The sequence below is a fragment of the Anolis carolinensis genome, chromosome 5 (assembly GCF_035594765.1).
Source record: "Anolis carolinensis isolate JA03-04 chromosome 5, rAnoCar3.1.pri, whole genome shotgun sequence".
NCBI classification, from domain to species: domain Eukaryota; kingdom Metazoa; phylum Chordata; class Lepidosauria; order Squamata; family Dactyloidae; genus Anolis; species Anolis carolinensis.
The window spans coordinates 37436953-37460243 of NC_085845.1; the positions used below are offsets into that span (position 1 = coordinate 37436953).

The 23291-nt window shown below is 37.5% G+C and overlaps 1 protein-coding gene across 2 annotated transcripts; it reads left to right on the forward strand.

The window, feature by feature from the left end:
* The first annotated feature begins 291 nt into the window (after window positions 1-291).
* On the forward strand, window positions 292-22427 carry plk4 (polo like kinase 4). 2 transcript variants are annotated; one of them, XM_003221761.4, is made up of 16 exons: window positions 292-497; window positions 6709-6804; window positions 7739-7834; window positions 7923-8037; window positions 10533-11556; window positions 12117-12217; window positions 13283-13641; window positions 14592-14696; window positions 15435-15537; window positions 16810-16959; window positions 18202-18332; window positions 19112-19200; window positions 19313-19460; window positions 20426-20566; window positions 21192-21298; window positions 21917-22427. In XM_003221761.4, exons 1-16 carry the CDS (start codon window positions 468-470, stop codon window positions 22014-22016), a joined length of 2895 nt encoding a protein of 964 aa, XP_003221809.1. In that variant the 5' UTR covers window positions 292-467; the 3' UTR covers window positions 22017-22427. The 2 variants fall into 2 exon arrangements, with proteins under 2 accessions (XP_003221809.1, XP_062839715.1); XM_062983645.1 differs by lacking the exon at window positions 292-497 and adding an exon at window positions 4382-4493.
* The last annotated feature ends 864 nt before the right edge of the window (window positions 22428-23291 follow it).

The window sequence follows — 23291 nt, forward strand, 5'->3', positions numbered from 1 at the left end:
GCGGCATCAAGAAACCAAAATTTCTTTGAAGCTTACTTTGTGGAGGTTACTAAAGGACACCTGATTGGCCGTTGCTGGGAAACTAAAGAGGCGCCCGCCCGACTCAGTTTACGTTCCGTACCTTAAGGACCAAACACAGATTTTATGCAGCTCTGCATTCAGGCCACTAGAGGGTCGAACCGCCTCCACGTGAGGAAGGTCATTCTGCGCACGCGCTCTCCCCCGAACAGGCTCTTTTTGAGTGTCAACAATGTTCGCCGCGCATGCGCGGTGAGTGTGCACGATGACGTCAAGGCGCACGTAACGTCCCATTCAGGCGGTTTTTTCAAAATGGAGCCCCGCAAGGAGGGGGTGTCTCCCCGGCCCCCGTAGCGGGGAGGGAGAGGCCTGTGGATCGGCGGCGCCCCGCGCGGGGAGGCTTGGATTAATGCGAGCGTGAGGAGAAAAACAATAAAAGGGCCGCCGCCATGGCGACCTGCATCGGCGAGAAGATTGAGGTGCGGAAACGGCCATAACGCCTCCGAGAGGGAGGGAGGGAGGGGGGAGGAGAAGGAGGAGGGCGGAACCATTCTCGGGTTGAGGGGGAGCCTGGCCAAACCATTTATCAGCCGAGGAGAGCGGGAATGTTTCCGTCTCTTCCCAGAGGTCTGGCTTGACAGATGGGGAGGCGTTCCCAGTATTGCCAATCATCAGCTGTACTTTTTACACACGAAACACTAGACTCCACCACCTTCCCTACGGACACTGTAGAATTGATGCAGTTTGACATCACTTTAACTGCCATTGCTCGGTGCTATGGAGTCCTGGGAACTGTAGTTTGGTGAAGCACCAGCACTCCTTAGCAGAGAATAATAATCATCATCATCATCATCTTTATTTATATCCTGTGGAACACCCTCCCAAAAGAAATTAAAATAGCTCCCTCCCTTTCTTCCTTCAAGAACCAATTAAAAACTTTCCTGTTTAGACAGGTCTTTAGTGAAGGAAACTAAGCTGGAATGATAAGAAACAGCATAATGTTTATGGACTGGAACAAAATGCAATACAATCTAACATTATGATGCCACAAGAACGTGAATGTATGTTATTGTTGTTTTAAACTGTTTATTTTATAATATTTTATAATTATTATTGATGTACAGTAGAGTCTCACTTATCCAACACTCGCTTATCCAACGTTCTGGATTATCCAACGCATTTTTGTAGTCAATGTTTTCAATACATCGTGATATTTTGGTGCTAAATTCATAAATACAGTAATTACTACATAGCATTACTGCGTATTGAACTACTTTTTCTGCCAAATTTGTTGTCTAACATGATGTTTTGGTGCTTCATTTGTAAAATCATAACCTAATTTTATGTTTAATAGGCTTTTCCTTAATGCCTCCTTATTATCCTATATTTGCTTATCCAACATTCTGCCGGCCCGTTTATGTTGGATAAGTGAGACTCTACTGTATTTGGATTGTTGTTTACATGATTTTAATATGTTGTAAGCCCTTTTGGGTCCCATGAGGGGGAAAAGCGGGATATAAATAAACATTTATTATTATTATCCCTCCCCCTCCTTACAACAAAACAGCAAATACAGTAAATGATATAACAGACAATAATCTGTTATTATTGACAGGGACAAAAGACAGTGCCTTCTCCGTGATTGCCCCTCAGCTATGGAACTCCCTCCCTGGCAAGATTAGATCAGCCCCCCCCCCTTCCTGTCCTTTAGAAAGATCGTAAAACCTTGATTGTGAGACCAAGCTTTTGGGACAGTGCAATAACAGCAGCAGTAGGAAATTTAACACTGCTAACTGGATCCGGTACACCTGACTTGTGATGTTTTTAATGTGAAGATAACTGATTTTAATTTTTAGATTATTTTATGACCCGGCATTTAATGTTTGCCGTATATATGTTGTGTCCCCTTTGGGGGACTACAAATATTTTAAATAAATTAATTAATAAATAATTGCATATAAATTAATAAGACAAAAGGGTACAATATTGTAAACTTAATAATAATAAATTATTTATAACCTGTCCTATCTCCTCAAGGGGATTCAGGGCAGCTTCCAGCAGAATAAAACACAGTGGCAAACAAAAATAAAACTTGATAAAAATTACAAAAATAGCTTGAATAAACATGACATAATACATAAACAGTTTTAAAGAGTAGCCCTCTAAAACAGAGTATGTGTATGCATGCATATACATGCCATTTAAAACCAGCCAATTCCTATTATCAGGGTATTTATTTATTTATTTATTAGCTACATTTATATGCCGCCCTTCTCACCCCGAAGGGGACTCAGAGCGGCTTACAAATTAAATTTACATACAATATTATATTAGCATAGTACAATACTGGTAATAAATTACTATATTGTACTGTATCAATATATTGTAATATTATTAGTAATATTACATGTAAAATATAATATATAATTACTATTATATTGTATTATTAGTATTATATCATATATTGTATTACAATATAATATGAATATTATAGGTATATGCAATATGTTATAATTATTATATATTATTGTAAATTATATCGTGTATGTGTGTGTGTATACACACACACACACACACACACATATATATATATCCAGCATTGTATCCAGCATTGTAAGTTATAGTTCTGATAACTATTTAAAGTCCTGTTCGATAGGGTGGTTAATTCTCTGCTGGTTCAGTGGGTATACTTTAGTTGAAGTTACCCAGTACTTGAAATGTAAGGCTATATACTCCTTTGCACACTTGCCTGGAAGTAATTCCCCTTTGTAGGATTACAACAATCCTTTGTTTGGAAGCAAATCCCTTTTGAACATTGTAGGGAGACAGCATGCTTATAACTGTACTATTAAATGTAAAATGTTACTCATAAACTTACTAAAATGAGAATGGCATCTTTGTTTGCCACCTGTCTTTGCTTTACTGTGGAAGGCTGGGAAACATTTAACTCTTCTGAAGGTTTGGACTATATAGCTCCTCCAATCCCTTGACAGTAGTGACTTTGAGTGAGGCTGATGGGCGTTGAGGTGCTTTTTGAGTGCCTTGAGGCAAGCAGATAATTTGTTGGGAAAGCTCTTGATATTTCTAGGTTTATCATGACAAATTAAGTATACAGGCTAAAAACCTTGACTCAAGTCTTTATAAGTGTCTGACTTTGTGCAGTTTTAAAGATGCGGGGCTATACAAGAACAGAGTAAACACTGAACAATGTGCCCAGAATGGAATGCAACTGAGGCAAATTGTTCCAGGAACATGAAAGCAAAGGGTCATCTGGCTCTGCTCATGTTTTTGTATTTTATGATGTTTTTTTATTTTATTTTTATTTCTTATTTTCATGTTTTAGTTTTTTATTTGTTGTCATTTTGTTTATTAAGTTACAGTTATGTTGTTTATATTGTCTAATGTAAACTGTTTGCATAATTTTCTTTTGGCATTGAATGGTTGCCATATTGTTGGAACCCGCCCTGAGTCCCTTTGGGGAGATAGGATGGTCTATAAATAAATAAATATTATTAGTAGGTCCAGTTTTGGTCTGTTTGAAAGTAAAGGTACATCTGCACTGTTGTATTTAAAGCAAGGTAGTTTGATATCACCATAACTGCCATGGCTCCATGGTATGGGATCCTGGGAGTTGTAGTTTGGTGAAGCACCAGCACTCTTTGGGAGGGAAGGCTATAGAAAGACCTTGCAGAGCTACAACTCCCAGGATTTCTTAAAATTGAGCCATGGCAGTTGAAACGGAATTAATGCAGTACGACACCATTTCAATGCCATGGCTGAAAGCTATGGGCTCCTGGGAGTTATAGTTTAACAAGGTCTTGATCCTGTTCTGGTGCTTCACCAAAGGACAACTCCCAAGTGATGTCAAACTGTAGTAGAATGACTATGGTGTAGATCAGGCATGGCGAACTTCGGTCCTCCAGGTGCTTTGGACTCCAACTCCCACAATTCCTAACTTTCTACCGACTGTTAGGAATTGTGGGAGTTGAAGTCCAAAACACCTGGAGAGCCGAAGTGTGCCCATGCCTGGTGTAGATGAACCCTGAGGATGGGGCAGGACTGCGCGGGGCGATAGTTGGGTTGCCCGCGAATCTCTCTGTGTTTGTGTGTATGTATGCATACACACACACATATACACATACACAGAGGTTTGTGTGTTGAGGTTGGGCGTCCCCACGGGGCATTTCCTTGGCGACCGCTATGGCAGCGGGAGCCAGGAAAGCGGCGTCTCCCTGGGGAGCGGGAGGAAAGGCGGCAAGGCGGGCGGCCCCTCTGCCTAGCCCTCCTGCTGCTGCTGTTGTTGCACTTGTGTCGGGCTCCTTCCTCCTCCGAGCAAGATGCCTCAGTGGCTGCTTAGCCTCCTTCTCTCTCCGCTGCCCAGCGGGCCCGACTGCCCTGCCGGCATGTCCCCCTTCCTGCCCTGGGAAGAGGAGCAGGAGCAGCAGCAGCAGCAGCAGGAAGAGAGCTCCATCCAGGTAAAACCTGCCTCTTCGCTCCCTTTCCGCCCCACCCAACATAGCTGTCACTTGGATCCAGTCTCTCTCACTGCCCCCAGTTGCTTGAAAGTTTTCTCCCAAGACTTGGACGGGAAGCGGTTTGGTTTTGTTTCTCAGAGTATAGAATTAAGGCAGTTTGGAATCACCATGGCTCAGTGCGATGGAAACCTAGATGTTGTAGTTTTATAATAGCTTTAGTCTTTTCTGCCAAAGTGTGCCAGTGCCACACCAAAGCCACTCCCAGTAGTTTTAGTTTGGTGTGGTTAAAATGCTTAAAGTGGTACCAAACTGCATGAATTCTACAGTCTAGATGCACCCTTCAAGTAGAAAGGAAAGAAATAAGTTTTGTGCAGGGAAGCAAGTGGCAGCTGTTTTAAAATTAGGTTGCTGTGAATTTTCCAGACTGTATGGCCATTGTCTCCTGGCGTTTCGCCCACATCTGTGGCAGGCATCCGCAGAGGTTATGAGGTATATTGGAAACTAGGCAAGGGAGGTTTATATTTCTGTGGAAGGTCCAGGGTGGAAGAAATAACTCTTGTCTGTTGGAGGGAAGTGTGAATGTTGCAATTAATTACCTTGATTAGCATTGAAAAGCCTTTCTGTTTCAAGGCTTGGCTGATTCATGCCTGGGGGAATCCTTTGTTGGGAGATGTTAGCTGGCCTTCCTACAGACAAGAGTTCTTTCTCCCACCCTGGACCTTCCACAGATATATAAACCTCTCTTGCCTAGTTCCCAGTTTATCTCACAACCTCTGAGGATGCCTGCCATAGATGTGGGCAAAAGTCTGGAAATAATGCTTCTGGAAAATTGCCATACAGCCTGGAAAACTCACAGCAACCCAGTGATTCTGGCCATGAAAGCCGTCGACATCACATTATATTAAAACTTTCAACTAGCATAAGACTCCAATTTTAACACAGAGTGCATCTATACTTATAGCATCAATGCAGTTTGGAACCACGTTAACTGCCATAGCTCAAGCCATGGGAAACCTGCGTGTTGTAGTTTTACAGTATCTTTAGTCTTCTCTGCCAAATTGTGCTGGTTCCACACCATACTACAACTCCCGTTAGTTGTAGTTTAGTGTGGTTGAAGTGGAGCCAAACTGCACTAATTCTACAGTGTAGATCAGGCATGGGGAAACTTTGGCCCTCCAGATGGTTTGTACTTTAACTCTCACAATTCCTAACAGCTAGTAGGCTGTTAGGAATTGTGGGAGTTGGAGTCCAAAACACCTGGAGGACCAAAGTTTGTTAATGCCTGGTGTACATGCACCCTTCAAGTAGAAAGGAAAGAAATAAGTCTTCTGCAGGGAAGCAAAAGATGGCTGGATTCAAACTTCAACTAGTGGAAGAGTCTAATTTTAACAGAGTTCATCTACACTTATAGCATCAATGCAGTTTGGAACCACTTTAACTGCTGTGGCATCCTGGGTGTTATTGTTTGGTGAAACACCCACACATTTTGGGAATTGCAGCTCCCATTATCCTCTAAAGCACTGAGCAAAGACAGTTTAAAGTGGGGGGAAACTGCATTAATTCTACAGTGTAAGTGAACTCCTGAGCATCTCAGAAAGTCAGGAGCTATGTCTTAAGCCACCAAAAGCTTTGTTTGATGATTTATGTGCATCTACTCTCTTTGTCCTCTTTTCACTCCACATGTACCATTTGTACCATCAGTCCAGAATGGAGTTTGGGAGCAGACTAAGAGGGCAAAAGTCTTTAAGAGTATATATGGAGGCAGCAGAGTTGTGCACGATTATAACAAATGCTGGCAACTGTACAGATTGGATATATTTTAAGAAATGCCATGGTACTAAGGAAGGGGAAAGTCAGACCCATCCATCCTTTCATTGCCTCTTCTCCAATTCCTTTGCCATTGGGAATGGAAACGGATATTTCTCCCCACATTTATAATGTACTTCAGTGATAATGTACTCACATTTTTTGTATAAAAACCTTGGGTCTTTCTTGGTTTGGAACAGGGGTTAATTTTAAGTAAATGTTACTTAAATTAGTCATTTACATTACATTACACCAGGCATATAGGTGGGGAGAATTACAATAGATTTTGCAAAATGAGAAAAATCCACATAGGATAAACTTTCAGTCGCCAGTACAAATAAATACATAAATAGTAAGTGACCATTTGTAATAAAAGCTATAACATATATGCAAACTCTGTCTTTTCCAGGATTTCAAGGTGGGGAACCTGCTGGGTAAGGGCTCCTTTGCAGGAGTCTATAGAGCGGTATCCCTGAAAACAGGCCTGGAGGTGGCCATCAAAATGGTAAGTGGCCATTGGATCAGAAATGTACATAATTATGGGGCCTGTAGTCTGTTGAGAATTTGGAATGACAACTTACTGGTGGGAAGGAAGTCATAGCCACATTTCATTCTTTGACCCTTGGTTTGCCACATTTTGGAACTTCATGACTTTTATCATGTTTCTGTTGATTTGCATTACGATTACTATGGCTGTTTTCTACTCATATTTACTTCAGTGTATTTAACTGCAAAAGAACAAACAACCATAAATAGAAACTTACCGTATGTCTGTCCTGTGATTCTAATCCAGCTCTGTTGACTATTGATATGCAGAAGGCTTGGTTTTGTAAACTGCTTTGCATAAATAAATACGAGGGCCTTTCTGTAAGGGTACAGAATAACGTACGGTGTCAGGAGTATTTGTGATCTGGCTAGCTTATTGTGTATGGATAAATTATTACATTTATTTCTGTTCTGCCTTTTTCCCAGATCAGACTTGAAGTGATTTTATGTTATTTTGTTGCTCATTGTGTTGAATTCATTGTTTAGTCTTTATAGCCTTATCGAATTTTAAATAATGCAAGCCAGGGAGCAGACTAAGATTTGGACCTTTGACTCTGTCCACAAGGAGATGCTATAAGCAGCATAGCCAATCCTGAGGGGATAATAGGAGTTGCAGTTCAATAACATAGAATAACATAGAATAACTACTGTTTGCAGTATTAACTCCCATGTCATTCAATTGGATTTGCTTCTTAGACATTCTTAGGATTCCACATTGTGATTAAACATTTAAGCTGAGGAAAGCAGGCTGGCATTGGCAGTTATGCATTGTAGCACAAATGTTTATCATGATACTCTCAGCTTAATTCCAATGCAAGATACAGTGTAAGGTTATTTTTTTCTTGCATATACAGTATAAACAGTTAAGAGAATAAATTCTGTTTTTCCCCCAGATTGATAAAAAGGCAATGCACAAAGTTGGAATGGTACAGAGAGTTCAAAATGAAGTAAAGATACATTGTCAGTTAAAACATCCCTCTATACTTGAGGTAAGAATTTACACTAATAACTTGAAATATTTGTTATCACATTCATGACCAAGCTTTGATTTATTCTAACACTTTTTTTCTTTTCTAGTTGTACAATTACTTTGAAGATAGTAACTATGTGTACCTCATATTAGAAATGTGCCATAATGGAGAATTGAGCAGATATTTAAAGAACAGAAAGAAGCCTTTCTCTGAAGAAGAAGGTAGGATTGAAATATGTTTATTGTCACACTGTTCAGCTGATAAATAAGTTGAGATCCAAGGAATCCTTCAAGTCTACCTGAGGGCTTTGGGTAAGGCAAGTGGGATCACTTTGCTGAACAATGGACTTGTGTGTCTGTAACACAATGTGTTTGAAAATGACACTTGTTTTCACTCTGTTGGTCTGTTGTTGTGGCATTCTTTCTTTTAAGAGAGTTTTAGACCATAGCAAGTTACATGTTCAGTGGTCTGATCTAGCTGTCTCCCCAAACTATCTTGATTTTCATTTATTGTTTCCATTGACCCCCGATATCAGTGATGGAACAAGAAAAGAGAAACATGTTTTGATAGTTATCTTTTCAAAGTATACTCAGAGCCTAATAGCTAGAGGCTTTACTTCATGACATATCACTTTGGGGGTTTTATCCTCTGCCTTTTAATGAACTTGCTTTAAGCATTTTAATTATAGGTTGTTTAACTATATTGAGTAATAACTTTTTTTAATGTTTTTGTGTGTGTTTTCAAAGGTGCTTTCAATGTAGTAGTTTTCATTTTTGTAAATTGCTTTACGCTCCAATATTGGGGAAGACATTGGATATTAATGAGTAAAGTATTATGATGTCTGTTGAAATATACAATTGGGTGGCTTTGTAGTAAACTGGCACTGACATTTCATTTTGATTTGAAGCCCTGGATTGCAGTTGACTCCTGAATAGAAATATCTTAGGTAAAACAGTCCCAATTTCTCAGTTTATATACTGGATATGTTTTTTGTGGCAGCAGAATAATCATTAGTATAGGAAGACTATTAGATGAGATATTGGAGAGGACGGAATCACTTTTTTTCTAGATTTTTAATGTCAGATTTGTTAAAATCATTTTTACAACATGAAGCTTATGAGTTAGTATTTATTCAAAGCCTTTACTTCCTAACTTTGGTGTAACATTATGTTCTAGAATTAGCCAAGCTTTTCTGGAACATTGTCTGTGACATGGTTATTTTTAAGTGCAATGCTGTATATTATAAAACAACATTTGTGATTTCTATAGCTGTTTTGATTGGGTTATGAATATGCATAAAGGAGTAATTAGCATTTAGATTAGTTCATTTGTGAAGGTTATTAGCTTGTTTTAGTTTGAAGAGCATCTCGGTTTCTGTGCTGAAATATGGTAGCAACAATATTACCGTGAACAAATAAGCAAGGATTCTAGAGAACTCTGGAAAATCCTGGTTAAATATATAGTGTGTTCACTTTGCTCCACCTGCTAATACTATCACTAAACAAAACAAGGAAAGTTTTGTCTGGTGTATTGTCATTTAAAAACAAAACAAACAAACAGGATTAAATCAAAAACAAATCCTGTCTTGCATTTCTGGTTAATAAAGAAGATGGCAATTAATGGTCCCTTCCTTGTTTGGAAAATTTGCTAAACACACCAGTCAAGTGAGACTGAACAAATTGCATGTATCAACATGAGAGTTCGTTCACAGTATGCTGCATTCTCTGCAATCATGATTTATCATTCTCTGTGGATGCATTCAATACCTGTGCTGGCACGGCAGTGCCAGGAGATTTTAGCCTTTTCTTGCACTACAAGTTTGTAAGGTAGCTTCTCTCAGATTGCTTAGGGCTAACAACTTGGCAATCATTGACAGGAATCTTTAGACCCGCCCCTTTTCCCAGAGTTTTGGAGGGAAAGGGGGGATTTTGCCCAGTCTCACTGTTGAAAGCCTAATAGCAGGACGTGTGGGATTCTCTTTCCCACCTGCAAAAAGCTTCACTTGTTACAGCTTTGCTGGGGGAGAAAAAGAACAGTTCCACAGCTTTGCTGGGGGAACACAGCCAGCCTTTGCTGGGACATCAGCACAGTTTCCACAGCCTTCGTGGAGTAAATCAAAAGGACACCTTCCAGTTTGACAGAATCTGCAGCAACCTTGCCTGGTAAGGGACCACTCAGGCTATCCATAACGCAGCTTGGAGCCGGGAGTAGGGGCCTCACGCCAGCAAGGTAGAGAAAGATTGCCCAGGGAGGGGTCAGAAGATTTCCCAAAGATAAAAGGAAACAATTTACCAACAGTTGCCTGCCCTTGATAGCAGATTGAGAAAGCTACTGATTTTCCAAGGTTTTAAAGCATTTGTTTGAAGATTTAAGCCCAAATAAAGTTTGTTGAACTTATTTTGAGCTTCAATAGAACTTTGTGTTGGGAAATCTAAGGGACCCTTCTGCTGAGGCACCCCGGTGTCCCGTTGGGCATACAGAAGGCACGTCCTGTAAACAGTCGTTCTTACAGGCCCAGCGTGCGACAGCACAATGCCTCTGTGGATGTCTCAACAACACAAAATGGATTTGCAAATAAGTTCAAAGATATTATTATTTATTCCCCTTTTCTCCCATGGGTGGGACTCAAAGTAGTGTACAAAGTTTTAATACCAATGTATAATCATATGATCATAAAAAACTTTTTAACCATTACCTCACTTTTTATTCTGTACAGTTCGGCATTTCATGCATCAGATTATTACAGGAATGTTGTATCTTCATTCCCATGGAATATTGCATCGAGACCTCACACTCTCTAATCTGTTACTCACCAACAATATGAATATCAAGATTGCCGACTTTGGACTTGCAACCCAATTGAATATGCCACATGAAAAACATTACACAATGTGTGGGACTCCTAATTACATTTCTCCAGAAATAGCAACAAGAAGTGCACATGGCCTTGAGTCCGATGTCTGGTCTTTAGGCTGTATGTTTTATACTCTCCTGGTTGGGAAACCACCTTTTGATACGGATACAGTAAAGAACACCTTGAACAAAGTGGTGTTAGCAGACTATGAAATGCCAGTATTTTTATCCAGTGAAGCTCAAGATCTTATTCACAAATTACTTCGCAAAAACCCAGTAGATCGTTTAAGCCTTTCATCTGTGTTGGATCATCCTTTTATGTTAAAGTGCAGCTCAGGAAGAAGTAAAGACCTGGGAAATGTAGAAGACTCAATGGACAGTGGAAATGCCACAATTTCTACAGCTTTTACTTCCTCCCCCAGTGTCAGCACAAGTGGCTGTTTAAAGGAAAAGAAAAGACTTTTAGTGGGGCAGCCACTTCCCAACAAAATGACAATTCTTCCTAAAAATAAGAATTCTAGTGATGTCTCATCTGGTTGTGAAAGTACATCTCATAGTAACTGGGGAGTTCCTGCAAAAGAAATTGCTACTGGTAGGGGAAGAGCAATGCATCTGATGGAGGAAAGACCACATTCACGCTACCTCAGGAGGGCACACTCCTCTGACAGATCAGGCACAAACTACAGTCGAGGGGAAGCACATCATGTGGAAAGATGCCATTCTCTGGAGGTCCTTTCAAAAGCCAGAGGAGGGCCAATAGAAAACATGAAGGATTTCTCACCTGCAAATAGTCATGGTGACATTCCTTCCATATTTAAAGAAAAACTCCCTACTAGTTCTGGCTCGATGGAAAAAGAACTTTCTCCACCTGTAAAGGATCAAATTCGGTAAGATTCAGTCTCATATCTGCTTTTTATGTTTATCATAAATGGGTTTCCTCTTACACTAGAGGCCATTCTATAGTACACTGTGGTTTAGCATAGAGGTGAAAACTACATGTTCTTTCAGGTGATATAGGACTGAAACTCCCAGGGCTGCTTGCAAAGGCTGTGTACAGATTTGCATTCAAACAACACATGGAGGCTTGCATGATCCCAATATATGGTTTAGTGCTGTACGAATGAGCCTCAGGCTCATCAACTACCCTCTACATCCCATTAGACTTGCAATGGAAAATAAACTTTTGTTTCCTTCAAAAAAAAATCTTAACACTGTGTCAAATCTTGGGCATATTGTGGGTTTATCTTTACTGTAGTTGAGAGAAACAAGGCAAATTCTAAGTAGTGTAAGCTATTAGTATTACTTCTATCTGAAATAGACCTGTTCTTTATACTGTATAGTAGCAGTACATCATTTATTCCATGATGCAGATATACCTTCTTTTAATGTTCTTATTTTAAAACATTTTTTTAACAAATAATACTTATGAATTCTTTTATCCCTTTAGTTCAAATTATCTCTGCCCAATGAAACCCAGTGTTGGTTTATTAGGGATGAAGTCCCAAACTGAAACAATGGAGCAGTGGCTTGGAAATATGCAACTGAATGGTATGAATGTATTTTATGATTATTTAGTTTGATTATTGGCTATATTAGATTTCAACTGGTAATTCTCATAAGCAGAAACAATAAGAGATAGTGCATATCTGTCCAAAGTTTGAAATATTATATTAACCCTTTAAAGAAATTCCATATGGGCAGAAGCTGCCATTGATTTTTAACACGTTTTTTGAAAATGTGGGTGTACCTTCTGAAAATTTTGGGCCTACACCTCACTTTTCTGAAAGTTGAAAGATGTCAACTCGATTACGTGTTTAGACAACTATTAGCATTGCTACAGAAGGGATGGGGAAAAGATGAATAAAAGGAACAGAAGGGGAGGAGGAGTTTTCTTTATCCTGTATTATATTACAGAATGTACTGAAAAAGTGCAGAATGCGTCAGTGATTTAACCAAGGATTACTTAAATCTTTTCTGATATTTTCTTTCCTTTTGAATCACCAGGAATCCAGTGGGGAATTGTAATTGTAGGACATACAGCTGGGATTATTTGAATCATATAATTTTTGTCTCAATTTTTAATTTCTTCTGAACGTTGACAGATGGGGTATATGTGATAATTCATGCTTCTTATTTGGACAGAAGTGGTGTTGTTGTTTTGATACCTTCCCCAATGCTTTATCACTCCCCTGCCATCTGGTAATAATAAAGGGACGGACAAATAAAATAGTGCTTAATTTCTTCCAGTACAGCTAGAATTGTTTTCAAAAAATGTGACTTTTGAATATAGGTGGTAAATGTAAGGAAAATTACTAAATATTTAAAATATGCTGTTCTTATTCTTTGGCTTTGAAAGTACTCAGAAAAATATGTTTAATGATACAGTACCTGACTTATCACTCATAAGGCAATAAATTGCACCATCAAGTGGCTTACCTCAAATAAACTGGTCTAATTTATAAGGCAGATCCTAAAAGTTGATAAAATGATATATTGCTTATATTTGGAAATATTTAATTATCACAATTTTTAGAAATGAAATGTTTATACTTTAATTGTTGAGAAAAATCCTCTAATGCATTTTTAAAATAACAAATGCTTTTCTTACTTCAGCTCAGATTTCGGAATCTTCATATAACACAAATGGAAATTTTCAGTTCCATCTTAATGTGCCTCAAGATACACTGAAAAATACATGGAATGGCTTAAAAGGGAAAAGGCCTCCTGGGTATACACAGTCAACGGTGACGCCAGGGGGACCACTGGACACAAAAAAATACACTGTTGGACTTCTATGTGAAGGTGAAACGGCTCTGCCATCATCCGCATTTGATCACCACCTTGTGTCAGAAATTGCAAACAGGGCCAAAGAGCCACAATATGGACACCCAAAACCTACTCTGCGAAGTATTGTATCTCCCCTGAGTGCTCACAGATTAAAACCAATCAGGCAGAAAACAAAAAATGCTGTGGTATGTATAAAATAACATTTCAGAACAATTATTGTTAAGGAATTAAAGTTAAAAATTACATGAATAACAGTTAATTTCCTCATTTTGAAATACAGTAGTTGAAGTAGTGGTTGGTTGTTAAATACACAAGAAGTGACCATCGAAGTAACAGAGCTGATGGCTACTGCTTTCATCATCAGTAAGGCTACATTACAATTGTGTTTCAGGCCTTGAATGATCAAGCCTTTAGCTTTTTGCAGCTGTGTCCAATTGAATCAATCCTTTAAACCTGACTCACAGGCATTAAACATTGGTGATAACAAAATGTGCAATACGTTATTTAGTTTGTTTAGTTTAGTATGTGAGAAGACATATGGACCATATTCTGCTGGGGATATATTAAGCTTTTGATAGGAACTTTTTAGATTATTTTATTTTAGATTGTATGCCTTTGGCTGTAGCCATGATTTGGTTGTTTTACTGTAAAGTACAATGTACATTTGGTGGCAATATAACGAAACCTATTCCTACAAAGTGATAAAGAATATTGGATTAACAGGATTTTCTCCTGGCAGAAGACAGATCATGAATCCATTTCCATGTTTTTCTATCAGTGTGATTGCCCTTCACACTCCCATCCATTTGGTTTTGCTTTCATTGTATTTTCCTGTTGATTCTCCCATTTTCTCTTTATTTTCTTAGCATTTGTAATTCTAGTAGGGGTTGAACAATCTGCTTAGTTTGATCATAGGTTTCCAGCAACCTAATAATTTTTTAGTCATCATCAAAATTATCTCTCCTTTTCATCTGATAGCATATATTACGATTATGGAAATAAGATATTGACTGTACTATAGCAGTTTAGTCCATTTTTCTCACTAAATATGTAAAAGAAGAAAGGTAGCCTTTGTATAGGTTTTCTACAAAAGGCATTTTTGCTTAAATTGTGCTCTATTTCCAATATATTATAGGTGAGTATTCTAGATACAGGAGAAGTTTGCATGGAATTTCTGAAAGAATATAATTTGCAGGAGTTTGTAAAAGAAGTTCTGAGGATTTCTTGTGAGGGAAGTGTGGTGAGTAGTAATTAATACTTCTAATTCTGCAGTTTTGAAAGACTGTCATTAATCTAAACAGCAACTCCCATACTATAGCTTATGCAACAATTGGTTTATGGTGCCACAGGATTTCTTGATATGTAGTCAGTTGTCTCTTGAAATCAGTACAGACACTTTGTTTCTGAATGTAGGCATAAGCAACTTAAGTGTTACTCTCTTCGGAGAATAACATCTGATTTTATTAATCTGTTGAGGTTTTAAATTCTATTGCACCTGTGTTATACATGAATTTGGTTAGTGCAGATAAAAAATGGTTCTTTTTGAGAAAGTGGAGAATTTTGACTGACAACACTAGTCACCTTAAATTAGCAGTATATAGTGTTGAATTAGCACTGATTACACTGGCCAACACACATTTTGATGCCTCAAGTGTTAGACCTGTTTCTGGGTATATTCTGCTGCTTCCAAAAGTGGTTCCTGTTTTCTCCTATCAGCTCTAGTTTTTGAGATACAGAACATATGCCATATGTTAGTCTTCACCTTTTCGCCCATAGAAAACCATGATAACCATATCTAAAAAACTAGAGCTGATTTGGTCTATCCTGTGCAATTTTATGAATCAGTGCCCCAAATAACTCCAGGAACAAGTCTAAAAACCAAGATACCAAGATTTTTTTTGTTGGACTGCCTTATTGCTAAAAGAAATGTTAAGCACATAACCCTTGACAGTGTGGTTGTGTTTTTCTATGTATGAAGATCACTGTTTACCACCCAAATGAAGGTAGAGGCATTCCTCTTAATGATAGACCACCACTACCTCCTAAAGACATCAGCGTATATACATTTGACAACTTGCCAGGTAAGGTTAATTTCCTTGAGCTTTTTCTAGAATAAAATCAGGAATTCAAATAATCATTAGGCAACATTTTTTCACATGGGAAAACTTGGCCATGGGCAGGACTAAATGTATCCCACTCCACACACTAAATGTCTTACTTAATAAGATCAAGCAAGAAAAATAGTGTTGGGTCAGGTTGTTAAGATGGTACAGATTGCTTAATCATGATCCCACATGCTCAAGGGAACTTGTGGCTTCTGAACAGAATCCAGATTTCATAAACAGACTTCCATCATCTTCCTCCTCTGGCATGCTGTGAATGCCCCCTAAAAGTTGTTTGCAAGGGATCCTCCAATCTTCTGGAGTTAATTTTCTCTTCATATTCATCTACTTTATAAAGTAATTGGATTCCAGCTTAACACAAAAAGTCTATAATAGGTGTGCCTTAAGTTTATCATAAGTTGCAAATGATTTGAAGGCACACAACACAGCTGCTTGATCTTTTCAGATGTAGTGCTTTCTAGCCAGGTGTTGCCCATTTCTTTATTTGTGCATTTTTGCTGCCTAGATATATATCTCACAGTTTTCCTTGTTGAAATTGATTTTGCTAGTTTCGAGCTAGTTCTTCAATATGTGAAGGGCTTTTTGAATTCTGGTTCTGTTGTCTGTGATAAACTACCCTTTCAAGTTGCATTGCATAATGTGTGTGTGTATGGGTATATAAATATATCTCATTACTGATACTTACAAGGTTTGTAGAAATAAGGAAGGTTTAATGGGTACTACATTTCTTTATTTCTCTGAGTGAAAAGTTCAGATGATGATTACTTATCTCTTGTGTGTCAAAGCTTGTGTCATATGTTTCAAGAGCGCATAATAATAATATAATTTTATTTTTGTATGCCGCCTCCATCTCCCCGAGGGGACTTGGGGCGGCTCACATGGGGATGAGCCCAATCAACATCATAACATCATGAAATAGCCAATTTAAAACACATACATCATTACATAAAACAGGATAACCAAACAGCAGTTTTAAAACAACATTAAAAATTATAAAAGCATAAAAACAATCTTAATCAGTCGCCTGTAATGATGAAATTGACAAACTATATGTGGATGGTCTCGTATTTGAGTAGGGGCAGTAGTAAGGGCACTCAGACCATGTTAATTAGTTTCTGAGAAATCTCTGCAGGAATTCATAGGCAGAATTTAAACATTTAATAAATGTTCCGTAAGCGGACAGAACTTGAGTTATAATAGCTTTCTGTTGTGTTTGTTTTCTGACTTTAGAGAAGTACTGGAAGAAGTATCAGTATGCTGCCAAATTTGTGCAGTTGGTAAGATCCAAAACTCCCAAAGTTACTTTCTATACAAGATACGCCAAATGTATGTTGATGGAAAATTCTCCCCCTGCAGATGTGGAAATATGCTTTTATGATGGTATGTATCCTTAAGTTGATCTGCATATTTCTCTTTAGCTATTCAGAATACAACTTGAGTATCCCTTATACAAAATGTTTGGGAGCAGAGGTATTCTAAATTTTGATTTTTTCAGATTTTGGAATATTTTCATATGTACAATGAGATATCTTGGAGATGGAATCGAGGGCTAAACATGAAATTCATGTATGTTTCATATGCACTTAAAACAATTACTTTGAAGGTAATTTATCAACAGTATTTTGGACATGAAACGACGTTTGTGTACATTGAACTATCAGAAAGCAAAGGTGTTTGTATCTCAGCTACCCATGTGGACAAATTTGTTATTTTACAGTATTTTGGGATTTGAATTTCTTGATCTGGGATAGTCTATCTCTATATTACTAGCCAACTATGACTGTAAAACTAGACCCATTTAGCTAACAAAAGTTTCTACCAACTATTTTAAAGAAATGTTATTAACCGACTTGTTATATTCACATAAAGTAATGTAGTATATTGAATACATCAGTTATGGCTAGAAAATCTATTCTATTAAAATGCTTTCTGGATGTTGATTTTAAGTATTTGGGAGGAACTGTAAATATTGAGAACTGAAAAGGAGGAAAATAATTAGTACAGGATTGCTATGTGCAGAAAACCTCTAGTGTCTGATGTTCAAATGCCACAGCAAAGAATTTTGGGCCGAAGGTACGTGTGCTGTTGGCAGATGGACACTGTTGTATTTCATTGTTTGAAAAATATTTCTTGTCATATTTGAATATTCTCTCTTACAATTACACCTATTGCAATAATTTTATTTAAATTGTAAATACAGTAGAGTCTCACTTATCCAACATTCGCTTATCCAACGTTCTGGATTATCCAATGCATTTTTTAGTCAATGTTTTTAATACATTGTGATATTTTGGTGCTAAATTCGTAAATACAGTAATTACTATGTAGCATTACTGCTTATTGAACTACTTTTTCTGTCAGATTTGTTGTATAACATGATGTTTTGGTGCTTAATTTGTAAAATCATAACCTAATTTGATATTTAATAGGCTTCTCCTTAATCTCTCCTTATTATCCAACATATTCGCTTATCCAACGTTCTGCCGGCCCATTTATGTTGGATAAGTGAGACTCTACTGTAGTTCTGTAATGTCACTTTTGAACTACTTTATTCCTGTTAGAATGGAACAACTGTGTTTATGCCACTGTGGCTGAGAAAATATTTGGTTGGTTTTTTTAAAGGAGCAAAAATCCATAAGACAGCAGGTATAATTCGAGTCATAGAAAAATCTGGCAAAGCCTACACAATAAAGGAAGAAAATGAAGTGGGATTACAGAAGGATATGCAGATATATGTGGATCATGCAAATGAGGTAAATAACATAGTGAGAATAATGTTGCTGTTGTTTTGAATATTTGTGATAAATAAAGTTAACTCCTTCCGAATAACAAATTAGAAAACTAGGACAGGATTCAGTATCGGACTTTCATTGGAGGAACAGAATCCAGTTTGAGACAGTCTTTTTATTGCAATACCAGTACACCCCCAAACTTGCTCTGGTGACCTGGGTAATCCTCCAGGCCAATTTGTGGGCAGTTTTGCAGTTTTGAGATGGATGAAAGCTCTATTGTGCTGGTGCTATAGTGTCAGTGCCTTATTGGACTTAGGCCCTTTCCCCCACTTTGTATTATCCCAAGTGCCTGACTTTCATTTAAAAGTTTTAATGAATTTATGAAAGTTAACTGGAAGATCTAGGAAACATGTATATATGTACTTTATATATGTAGAACGTTTCGAATTATTTTCAACCTGCATCATTTTAATGCTACATTATTGCACTTTTGAAGGGATCGGCATATTTGACAATACAGTATTTTAAGATTAAGCCAGGAAGTGCTGTTTTTTATGTAATTTAATAAATTTGTTTAATGGTTTGTTTTTAACAATGTATTTTTAATATTTCTATGTTTAATTCTATTTCATTGTTTATGTTAGGTTTTAATTAGTAGGTATAATAATAATAGTTTTATTTCTTAATTGCCTATCCATGTAGTCTGTAGTGTTAAACCATTTTGAGTCTCCCTTAGAAAAGAAAAAGCAGGGTACAAATATAATAATTATTTTATTGTAACTCTTTATCTATTAATGCAGGGGCATCGCATTTGCCTTGCACTGGAATCTGCCATTTTGGCAGAAGAAAAGAGTGAAAGTGTTCTATTTTTCCCCATTATTGTTGGAAGGTAAGCTGTTTCTTGTTTCTGAAATGTCACAGGGATTTTCAATTCCTGATTTTCTGTAATGTTACTAGAGGTGGGAAAGTCAAATGTATGGACATCATTTTCCTATCTCCAGGAAACCAGGAAACCCTGAGTCTCCAAAGGCTTTGGTATCACCACCTCCTTTACAAGATACATGTTCGGTGGTGCAAACAACCTCCATGAAGAGAGGTCCTGCTGCCAGATCAGACTCTTCAAGTGAGGTATCCAGCATTCATCCACCTGTAAGTTAATATGCCTTTATTTGCATGATTGGAATTTAGATTTTCCGTTTACAGTCAGTGCTTTGGCTTTTAAAAGGAAGTATAATGACTGGAGTTATTTTTTTAAAGTCTTGATTGTTTTAACAAGGAATTAAACCTTTAAGATTTTTGTACCCTGTGTTTGATGTATGTTTTTATAATGGTGTTTTTATTGTTAGGATCTTTCTTGTGGGTATTAGGGAAAGCTACCCAAAATAGCAGAGCATCCAAAATATGCAAAAGCAGGATACTTATGGTTGAGCATTCCACTCACAGCAAGCAGAGCGTGAAGTGCCATGTGGCTGTAAAGAATTTAGAGCTTAAGAGGCAAAGATCCAGAGCTCAATCTTTAAATGACAAAAGGTTTATGTACAGAAACAATATCTACATTTCTTCATAGTAAAGAACCGGGTCTGAGCTATACTAACTCCCATCTCTTCTAGGGTTTAAAAGAGAGGGGGAAATCGCCAAGCACACATCTCTCCTGACACACAAGTAGAAAGAGATCTCAATAGTCACAATACACACCAAGATGTAAAAGTAGGAGGTGAAAGACAAAAGACATGCACCTGCAAAGCATCCTTTCTGCACAACCAATCAGAATGAGAGCAGAAACAGAGAGGAGAGAAGAAATAGATACATTCCAACTGTCATTCAGGAGTCAGGAGGGAAAGGATTTCCCTCAGCCTATTCTAAGCTAACTACTCATTGAGGACTGCAGACTTGGGCAGTGTGGGCTGGATCTCCAGCATTTATCAATGTATTTTATTGTATGTATTTGATGTTCATATGTTTTGAGACTGTTGTATGCCACCTTGAGTTGTTAGGAGAGGCAGGTAAAACATAAGTTATTGTTATATCCAGAGAAGAACAATATTTTTATGAACTGGAGCTCTCGCGGCGGTATAAGGCCCAACTGCAACAATATTTCTGTAATTACTCCCCAGATGTCTTCATATGGAGGTTCTGCATTCACAGCAGATGTGACTGAATCAAAGAGCTCAACTGGACTCCCAAATGAGCGTACTGGAAATTCACCTCAACTATTGAAGTCGATCTTTGTCAAGAATGTTGGCTGGGCTTCTCAGGTGAGTTGATGTGTAACCAAGTGAAAAAGTCATAATCACTCAAGGGCAAAGATGTTGGCAACTTTAATTTTGGTGCTCAAGTTTTCATGCTTTCTACTAAAGAGTGATTTATAATATGGTTTGTGGTGCATATATGCGGGGCGATTCTTGTACCTAGACTACTTTCTTAATCTTCATCATTGACAAAGCAAGAAGTAGGTACTGGCAGAATGCGAAACCTGGTTAATGTCTGCATTTCAAATTGGAATATGTCCAGCAAGGAGAAAAAAAACAATCTACGCATTGATAGACTGAACAAGATGCTAAATAGGTTGCTGGAACAAAAACATAGCTAAAAGTTTGCCAAGACTAAATAACAGGCAAATACTCTTACATTGTATTATTGTCAGGCAAAGATAAGAGGATGTTAAATGAATCAATATGGTTTTAGCCTGGAGCCAGTTTCTTACTGTGAAATCAGTTTATAGATCAGATAAATCAGGCAAGAGCTTCCTTTTCATAGTGTGATCTTTATGTAACAGTATCATCTGTCCTTGTTAATAAACTTCAGGAAAAATAAACCATGTGTAAGGAGTTTTTAAATATTCAGTGCATAAATTGATCAATAACATTTCCCCCCTGCCAGCTAACTAGTGGAGCTGTATGGGTTCAATTCAATGACGGATCCCAGTTGGTAGCTCAGGCTGGCATTTCATCCATCACATACACATCTCCAGCAGGTGACACAGTCAAGTGAGTACCAGACTTGATTTAATATTGGTTCTCTGTGTTTCAGAGGGTTTGTAATCGTGGAATGTCTGATCTTATATTTCATAGCATCCACTGTGTCTGGAGATTCAATACCAGAGGTACAGTCTCCAGAAAAATCAGATTTATTCAGGGGTACATGGTAAAATAACCAAGCTACAAACCATAAAAATTAATAGCAATGTGTAAATTATAATTGTAATCCAACACCTGGAGCACTACATATCCGTCATCCATAGTATACAGCAACCTGAAGAGCAGGATTACTTCTTCAGATACTGTTAGATCTCGAACCTTTCAATTTCATTCAATCAACTCATAGTGCTTAACTGCTATTTAATATCTCACCATCTATGGCAGTGGTTCTCAACCTGTGGGTCCCCAGATCTTTTGGCCTTCAACTCCCAGAAATCCTAACAGCTGCTAAACTGGGTGGGATTTCTGTGAATTGTAGGACAAAACACAACTCGCCACCTATTCAAACAGGTAAGACTTTTCTAATTTCTGGGGGCAAGTGCTTCAGCTCAAAACTTTCAACTTTCTGAAATAATGCTTATTTCATTCTATTAAATCTACTTACCAGAATTTTTAATTATTTCCTAGGTATGGTGAAAATGAGAAATTGCCAGAGTACATCAAAGAGAAATTGCATTGTTTATCTTCCATTCTGGTGATGTTTGCCAATCCAGTTGGCCCTCACTGACATTGTTTTGATACAGAGCCTTTTTGGAAAGGTTAATAGGAAATACAGTGAAAAATGAAAGAAGCAGAGCTTATTCAACATAGTTCTTCCATCTTGGCTGGAGTTACATGTGATGGAGTTGGGTGTGTGAGGGTTAGGTTTTAAAAGCATCAACTTTTGGTAATATTGTTTTATAAAAGATTGCAGGAAATTGCTGTGACTAAGCAATCTCATTTCTAATGCAGTGTGTCTGAACTGTATATATGTGTGTGTTTTCCACTTGTCTTACAACTGTGCCTGTAAATAACTTATATTTTACTTTTGGCTTGTATGTAAAATGTATTGTTTTATAATTGTTTTATATTTTCATAACTTTTTCTAATGAAATATCCCTGCAAACGCTTAAAAAATAAATGCAGTGGTAACTGTTTAGATCACTTGCTTTATTTAACACAACTGACTAAGTATAGTCCAGTTGAATACTAACAGTAGTTGAGACAGCAAAACTCCACCTCTACAATAATCTGTAAGACTTTTTACACTTGAACACACTGAGCTTTTGATATACTGAATAAGAAGGATTAGACCCCGTTCACTGGTAAAGCAAAGTAACAAGGTTTGGTTCTATTAAAATAAGGTGTCTGGCTGTCTCTTTGTATCTCTGCTTCTTAAGTTACACAAATGAAGTGGCTAGGCTGGATCATTATGAGAAAAAACAGAAAATGAAGAGTGATAGGTTTATTAGGATTAGTTAAAGTTGGAAAGCAATAAGGAAAATTTATCATTATATTTTGGTTAGTACCAATAAAAGCCCATAAGTTGCATTGTGACTTGTTTTAAATTTTTTATTGGAAAATCATGGTTAATATAAAATCCAAACCACTAAATTAGTTTCTTTTCTTTTTTTTCAAAAGCACATTTATAGATGAAGGTCAAATAGTAATTTCTTATAACAAGCAATCGACTGGTAAAATTATTCTGAAGTTGAAAACTAGTGTTGTCAAACTAAAAGATGGTACTATACAGATGTTTTGCATTTCCTAGGACAATACAATTGGATGTCATTAATATTTTGATCCAGTGATCCTACTTTACAAAAAAACAAACAAGTTCAGTAGCTGAAAGAATTTCAGGTTTTCCCTTCTGAATTTAAAAGTTTCAAGTGAGAACCAGTTAATGTAACTGCCTTGGAGTGTAGTGAAAACAAATTTGAGGGAGCTGCTGTTACAGGCTGAAGTGAGAAATACATATCCAACCCATTAAGAGTCCTAGTAGGAAGCAGACCAGTAATGTGTT